We start from the raw sequence: 8,785 nt of genomic DNA, 5'->3' as shown, positions 1-8,785 counted from the left end.
TTAAAGAACAACTCTTAAGAAAAGCTACATCACTTTATTATAATGTAAAATAATGAAACAAGCAATAATTAATGGACAGTGCTTTTGGGGTCCCCACCCACTGCCAAAATAAGTAGTGACTCGGAATGATAAAAAAATACAATTACGATGATATTTAATTCCCAGATACTTTTAGATTAGATTCTTATAATGAAAATACCAAGTAATTTTTGAGTTTTGGTAAATTTTTTTAAAAGAAATGATGGCAGGTGTCTAATAAGGATTAAAAAAAAAAATTTCTTCAGCGATTCGTTACAAACATACGAAAAGCACAATAATTATGACTTTGCCTGTTTAAAACAAAGTGATTCACCCCTTCCCGAATTATTAAAATAAAAATATGCATTTTGCTTCAAACATCGCATAAGAAAGTGAACGTGACATTTGGTCAGCTAACCCAACCCAGTGTTAACGCATGACCTGACGAATTCCTTCTTTTGAGAACGTTCCTCCGTGTGTCGTGCGTACATACAGGATTACATACGTCCTTCTATGTGCATTTGCGCGCAAATTCACATACGCACTCGTAAATCGCGTACTCGCAAAATACGTCCATATATAATCGTACTACATACGCATACATGTGTTGTATGATGGATCGTACATGTATAAAAAAAAATGTTATGAGACTAGTTATCTAATCTTTGGTGGTTAAAGCTTTGGATGCAACTTAACCTAGTCATTATCAAATCATTATTAGTTCGTAAGATTCCCTGTCACGCCTAATATCTCTTTGGAGTTTCCCAGGATTAACTTGACGAGTTAATGCTCCAATAATAATCCAACCTTGGTGTGTGTGTGTGTGTGTGTGTGTGTGTAAATGGGAATTCATAGCGTGAAATGACTTTAATAAATATGTTAAATAATGAGGCATCTACTTATTTACACTTACAATGGAGGAAAAAAAAATTTGATGGGGATGTATTTAGAAAACTGTATTGTGGATTTATTAGTTCTATGATCGGCAAGACTGGACTGGTTATCCGAGGATTACTATCATCTCTTCCATTTCTGTATTCTGGAGTGCAAACCTATATATATATATAGTATACCAAAAAAGTCTATAAATACAAATGACAATTCCATAAATAAATCACAATAAATAAAATAAAATTAGCACTTTCTTATTTTTCCACCTGTGACCTGGATACCACCACACAGATCACGTCTCGTGTTGCTAAACTCAAAATTCCGAAGATCAGTTTAACAGGACATCATATATTCATCTTTACATATATATATATCTATATATCTTGTCCCATTTTCCTTTACGCTCGCCTCCCCTCCAGATAATGATTTAGCCTAAAGTATTTTATCACTTTCGAAGACCTTAACTATCCCTCTCGTTCGTTATATCTATATACAAAATCTCACCTAGAGAAAAGTCATACAAAATAGAGGATTCTGTACACGCGATGCCGATATATAAAGCAATGAAATTCCTTTACTTATGAAGTGAATTCAAAAAGAGTAATATCACACGTTTGCTAGCTCACTCTTTCTTTCATTATTATTATTATTATCATCATCATCTTTATTATTCTTAATCATTATTTTTTGAAGTCCTATGTACAATCACTTTGTCCCTGTTTTCACCGCGAATCTATTTGGTATGTATCTATGGAACATTTGGCGCCCCAACACACATTCAGTTTTACTGTTATCTCACAGAATAGGGTCCTTAAGAATTCAAGTGCAAATGGCTGACGAGGGAAGAGAGAGAACTTCAGTCACTGGTGGAGACTGAAGACGATGACGACATTATTCTGACAGTGCAACACACTCACTGCAAAAATACACAGAACATTTTAAAAGTGTTTATTTTCCTTCTTTTTAAAACTAAGAGCGTCACTGTGTTATGTGACAGACCAGAGGGAGAGAGAGAGAGAAGTCACTTATGTGTGTGTGTGTACATTTGGAGTAATGCCGAGGGGTTGGCCAGACTGCTTGGGCTTCGTCCTGGCGGCGCCTCCTGGCTCACACCTGAGTGCCCTGTGCCTGCTGCTGGTCAGAGTAGTTGTCGTCAGGCGAGTAGAGGACTCTCGTCCCGGGCGACTCTGGATGCTCGCACCACGTGCTCATGTTGACGGCGTCGTCATCTCCCCAGCCCTCTGGCGGCGGGGGCTCCGGGTCGAGTGGCCGGTAGTTTTCTGGGAGGGTGTTGTCGTAGAGGCGATTTCTCTGCTCTGTGTAGCAGCACTGGCTTCCTCCTCCGCACGAGGACAGGAGGTTGTCGAAGCTGCAGCCATCGCCCCTGATGCGGCCTCCGGGATCGGCCGGGTAGTCAGGATGCACTGGCACCACTGGCGGCGGACAGAATTCGCAGGATCCATCCGCCGTCCCGTTGAACTTTTCTGGGGCTAAGCCGTACGCCTGAGGGTAGCGGCCGTCTGGTGGATGGAACTGTGGGTCGTGAGGAGGAGGAAGACGATACTCCTCCGGGTACTTCTGGTCGTGCATGAGGTCGTTTCGAGGCGGCACGCCGTGGCGATTGCGTCTGACGGTTGCGTATACGGGAGCTGATTCGGGTGGAGGCGGATTGTAGTTTGTTGGGAGTTCGTTGGCATTTCCATTATGGGGCAAGCCATAGTCTATGGGATAGCCGTCCCTGTCATAAAAGCGGGATCCTTGATTCATTTCCTCTGGAGGTGGTATTTCAGTCAGAGGGTATGGATTAGCAGGCTCTCCTTCCCTCCGTCTTGGCATCGTGGCACACGGAATACCCTGCCCATCTTGCTCATTTTGGGCCTGTAGCTGGTCATAACCTGGATCATAACCTTCCTCAAACTCTTCGATGATATCATCTAGTTTCCTTGTAGTGACTGTGCCGCAAGGATCCACTTCCTCCACTCCCATTATGCTGACCCGCTTCTTACCAGTCTTCCCCCGGTCATCGGGGGCATCCGATATGATGTCTGGGTTCGTGTGGGGAGCCGAAGATGACTCGGTCCTGTAGGGAGACGTGTCTATGACAGAGATTGGGGGAGGCTCGGCAGATATGCCGTTCACCTTAGGTGCAGGAGTTCCCATCTGAATGTATTTCGGCATGTTGTTCGTAGCTGGCGCTGGTCCCTCTTTGGGCCTTCCATTACCGGATGAACTGGGAGACCCGGTCACCTTCTCCTGCGCCGTAGTTCGCTTACGGCAGCATCGACAAATGAGAATACAAAGAAGAATTAGAACGAGAAGTACAAGAACTACGAGTGCTACCCCAATATATACAATGTGATCCATGACAAAGTTTTCTTCCACAACTTCAACCACTGGCTGGCTTATCCTTAGAGTGAAGTTCGAGATGACTATTCCAGCCTGATTTTCTGCAATGCACTGGAAAGCTCCCTCGTGGGCAGCGGTTACCCCCTCAATCCTTAAATGACTCACACGTTCGTCATTCACTCCACTCTCTTCAAAAATATAAAATGCTGAACTTTCGTCGTACACAAACGAACTATTTTCTAGAGACTGTCCATTAAACTTCCACTGAATGTGAGCACTTGGTTCGGCTGTGACGTGACATTCGAACGAGACGTTTTTCCCTTCCAACAAGTCTAGGTAGAGAGACGTTGGTCTGACTTCTGGAGCACAAGCCAGTTCGTCAGAGTGGACAGTTCTTATGATACGGCCTTCGAGTCTCGGAGGCGTGGAGCACTTCGGTTTTATAGAAGAGGGAACGTTATACTTGACGAACCACGTGCGCAGGTGCTGCAGGCGGCAGTCGCACCTCCACGGATTGTTGTGTAAGTCAATTCCGTGGAGCGACTTCGGCAACATCATCTTGGGAGGTACAGACTCCAGCTGGTTCGCGTCTAGCTTGAGCCACTCGAGCTTATCCAGCCCCTGGAACGCCAGAGGCTCAATGGTCTGGATCATGCAGGAGGTCATTTCCAGGGAGGTGAGGTACTTGAGACCCCTAAAGGCACCGTTCTTGACCTTTGTGATGGGGTTGTTGGACAACTGGAGACGCATCAGGGCTGGGATATGGTCCAGAGCAGCTTCAGGAACTAAGGTGAGGTCGTTATTGCTGAGGTCCAGCTCGACGAGGTTGGTCAGCCCGCGGAAGGCCACGTCGTCCAGCTGCACCAGCTTGCAATGAGAGACGTAGATTCGCTGCAGGTTCGTCAGTCCCATCATCTGCCGGCAGGAAGTTGTCATGAATGACGTGAAATGTAATTGAGGCAGTGCAACACATTACTGAATCTAAATCAGGAATTAAATCAAGTATACAAAATCTACATTCAGGTCATCGAGCAGTACCACCCTGCAATATTCTCATTTGAATTATACATGAAATCACATGAGGGCATAAAGAAACAGGCATCATCACACATCTAGCTCATTACCAGCATACAGTCACGTAACCTTGCACAAAAAGGATCTGGTTTTAAAAAGGTTCACTAATTTAATAATTTTATTGAGGTTTAACTTTAAACAGTGAAAATGATACTTTTACAGTCTGTAAATTTTTAGAATAATATAACAATTGATATAACCAATTACAAGGCTAATTTCCACTTATACTACGTATCTGGATCTCAAACACTCAAACAATTGCAAATGAGCATCTATATTTGTTTATACTTAAATATCTCAAGAACTGATCCGCAGAACTTGATGAAACTTTGCCAATATAATCGCTCGGTTTTGAAGTGGTTTCCAAAGCCACAAAAAATCACCAGCAAAGAAGAAGTCACCCAATGCATCTGTCTGTTAAATCTGGTTCTGTCTAGTTCAGCTGTTTTGTAGGTATCTGTTCCAATCACATACAGACAGACAGACAGAAGGATCTGATTTGGGATACAGTCCACATGCAGTTTGAGAGAGAGAGAGAGAGAGAGAGAGAGAGAGAGAGAGAGAGAGAGAGAGAGAGTTTTAAGTGCCTGCTACATGCACTGTAGGATTGTAAGATTAACACTATACCGAGCTGGGAATTATCATGGATTGGCCATTTCCCTCTCTCTCTCTCTCTCTCTCTCTCTCTCTCTCTCTCTCTCTTCTCAGTAAGACCCTGCTGAACAAAGCAGTGAATAATGTACCTGATTGTTAGGCAAATGTAGGTCGTGCCTACAGAGAGAGAGAGAGAGAGAGAGAGAGAGAGAGAGAGAGAGAGAGAGAGAGAGAGGACAACACTTCATACCCAGAGGTTACAGGAAGAACAAAAATACCCATGGTCCCGGTAAAGAGAGAGAGAGAGAGAGAGAGAGAGAGAGAGAGAGATTCAACAAAGCGTCAGTCCAGCGCTAATTCCCTTGCGAATTCCCCCCAGCTAATTCCTGAACTAATTCCCTATACTAATTCTTAAAACTATCAAAGCACATCATTAAACGGTGATGGGGCGCCATCCTGTTTGATGAGCTTTGGGGAGAGAGAGAGAGAGAGAGAGAGAAGAGAGAGAGAGAGAGAGAGAGAGAAGAGAGTTTTGTTTTATTACAGTCCCTTGGTCACTCGCTTCCCCCCCCCCCCCCACCCCCCCCCCTCTCCAGCCCGGGTTAGTGAAAATAGGCGTTTTTCTCCCTTAGAGATTTTTTGTGCCCAGTGGTGAAAAACAGTCTGGCTAGGGAAAAGATATTTTTTGGGGCTTTTGAAATCGCGAGAGAGAGAGAGAGAGAGAGAGAGAGATAGAGAGAGAGAGAGAGAGAGAGAGAGAGAGAGAATGACGTATTTTCTTTTACTTTCTCTTACTACTTCCTCACGAACACCATAATATTCTTTGGAAGCTTAAGAATTTCAAATCAGTGACCCGTTTTGGTGAGGCTCGTTCCATACGAATATATTCATCTACCGAATAATCTAAACAACAATAACAACAACAACCGTAAACAAACATCGACTGAACTTTTAAAAATCAATCTTTTCAAAACAGAAAAGGGAACATTACATTGACATCGGATCAAATATGGCTCATAATGGTGGACTTTCAACTTCTCAAAGGGTCCAGATTATCAAGTTTTCGGACAATTTCGATTCATTCCGCGGAATTTTGGAGGATTCCTGAGAACCGGGATTTAAACAATATTTCTTATATAATATATATATATGGGTAGATTTCATACGGTATTTATTTGTGTAAGTATGTTAAGAAATTTTATATATATATATATATTATATATATATATATATATATATATATAAGTAGATATATATATAATATATATAATATAAGTATATTATATAAATATATATACTATATAGAATATATATATATATATAATATATATATATATGTATATATATATATAATATATTATATATAATAATGTAATATATTATATATATATATATATATATATATATATATATATAATATATTATATATATAATATATATATATATATATATTGTATATATATATATATATATATATAAGATATATAATATATATATATATATATAGATATATATATATATATATATATATATATTATATATTATTGTATATCTTATATATATATTATATATATATATATATATATATAATATATATCATATATATATATAAGTATAATATATACTATATATATATATAACATACGAATATATATATATATATATATATATATATATATATAATATATAATATGCATATATAATGTATAATGCATGTATTTTGTATTGTTTATATGTACATATTGTTGTAAAATACACACGGCTCTATTAAATTTCTTCCTAATTTAACAGATTCAAATGTGTAAATCAGAAACAGACACACAAATAAACACACAAAAACACGGGTTTTGGAGCGATATCTATCGTACGGAACGCGGAACACGCAGCAATATCCATCAAACTAAACACCGAGAGAGAGAGAGAGAGAGAGAGGAGAGAGAGAGAGAGGAGAGAGAGAGAGAGTCAATCAAGGGTAATTGCCAGTCTGATTAATTACGTTGCCGTATTTTCCCGGCGCCTCCTGACGAAAGGTTGGAGGTCAAAGGTAGCTAGCTGATCGCCTGCCCTACTTTTAAAAGTCTGTTTTCAAAAGTCTATTTTCAAGAGTCTGTTTTCAAAGTCTTTTTTCAAAAATCTGTTTTTAAAAGTCTATATTCAAAAGTCTGTTTTCAAAAGTCTATTTTCAAGAGTCTGTTTTCAAAGTCTTTTTTCAAAAATCTGTTTTTAAAAGTCTATATTCAAAAGTCTGTTTTCAAAAGTCTATTTTCAAGAGTCTGTTTTCAAAGTCTTTTTTCAAAAATCTGTTTTTAAAAGTCTATATTCAAAAGTCTGTTTTCAAAGTATTTTCAACATCTATTTTCAGTCTGGTTGGTTGAAAAGTTTATTTTCTAAGTGTATTTTCAAAAGTCTGCTTTAAAAGTCTATGTTCAAAATCTGTTTTAAAAGTTTATTTTCAAAGACTATTTTCAGTCTGGTTTAAAAGTTTATTTTCAACGTCTATTTTCAAAGTGTATTTTCAACATCTATTTTCAAAGTCTGGTTGAAAAGTTTATTTTTTAAGTCTGTTTTCAAAGTTTACTTTCAAAGCTGCTTTAAAAGTCTATGTTGAAAGTTTATTTTCAAAGTCTGCTTTCAATGTTAATTTTCAAAGTCTGCATTCAAAGTTTATTTTTAAAGACTGCTTTCAAAGTCTATTTTCAAAGTCTGTTGTCAAAGTCTATTTCCAAAGTCTTCTTTCAAAGTTTATTTCTGAGTCTTTTCCAAAGTCTATTTTCGGACTCTTTCATTCGACACAATTAACTCTTTCATCCGACCCAAAACCTCCTTTCATTTGACACAGCAAGTCTTTCATTCGACTCCTATCTATCTCATTCGACCCCAAAAGGTCTTCTAAACGACCTCAGGCAATCTGAAATTCGACACAACCACTCCTTTAATTTCACTCATTGCCAAAAACAAGTCTCCAAATTGACTTAACAAGTCTTTCCATTCGACAGAAAAAAAAAGAAGAGAGAGAATCCTACGCTCGACCCACCTTGAACTTCTCATGGGAGAGGATGACCAAGGAATTCCCTTTCATGTCGAGCACTTGGGTGCCGTGGTCGATTCCCGCCGGAATGGTGGTGAGGCCCTTGTTGACGCACTCGACGGTTTGTTTACCTCCCTGCAAAAGAAAATAAACAACTCAATCAGCGAGGAAACAGCAACATAAACATGGAGACAAACTAAGGAATGTTGCCAACTACTGCTTTTGTCATTTGTCACTTACAATAAACAACCTGCTTAATTCTAGTAGCATTTACTTACAATCGACAGCCTGTTTTTTGTTATTTAGTAATCTTACTTACAATCGACAGCCTGGTTTTTGTTATTTAGTAATCTTACTTACAATCGACAGCCTGTTTTTTGTTATTTAGTAATCTTACTTACAATCTAAAGCCTGGTTTTTGTTATTTAGTAATCTTACTTACAATCTAAAGCCTGTTTTTTGTTATTTAGTAATCTTACTTAAAATCGACAGCCTGTTTTTTGTTATTCATTAATCTTACTTACAATCAACAGCCTGTTTTTGTTATTTAGTAATCTTACTTACAATCTACAGCCTGTTTTTTGTTATTTAGCAATATTACTTACAATCTACAGCCTGTTTTTTGTTATTCAGTAAGCTTACTTACAATCAACAGCCTTTTTTTTTTATTTTTTTAGTAATGGCTTATTATTGACAATTGCCTACAGCCGCCATGTATTTTTTGAATTTAGTAATGTCAATGTTACTTACAATCTACAGCCGGTTTTTGTTATTCAGTAATCTTGTTTTTTGTTAATTAGTAATCTTACTTATAATCTACAGCCTGTTTTTTGT

The 8,785-nt window shown here is 38.5% G+C and overlaps 1 protein-coding gene across 1 annotated transcript; it reads right to left on the bottom strand.

Annotated features, from left to right (window-relative positions):
* Positions 1-272: 272 nt before the first annotated feature.
* On the bottom strand, positions 273-8,441 carry LOC135209214 (uncharacterized). The gene is made up of 2 exons (XM_064241904.1): positions 7,958-8,441; positions 273-4,170 (listed from the first exon to the last, which is right to left on the bottom strand). The coding sequence occupies exons 1-2, from the start codon at positions 8,000-8,002 to the stop codon at positions 2,017-2,019; spliced, it is 2,199 nt and encodes a 732-aa protein (XP_064097974.1). The 5' UTR covers positions 8,003-8,441; the 3' UTR covers positions 273-2,016.
* Between the last annotated feature and the right edge of the window lie 344 nt (positions 8,442-8,785).

The sequence above is a fragment of the Macrobrachium nipponense genome, chromosome 37 (assembly GCF_015104395.2).
Source record: "Macrobrachium nipponense isolate FS-2020 chromosome 37, ASM1510439v2, whole genome shotgun sequence".
NCBI lineage: Eukaryota > Metazoa > Arthropoda > Malacostraca > Decapoda > Palaemonidae > Macrobrachium > Macrobrachium nipponense.
This window is presented reverse-complemented; position numbering and strand designations above follow the sequence as displayed.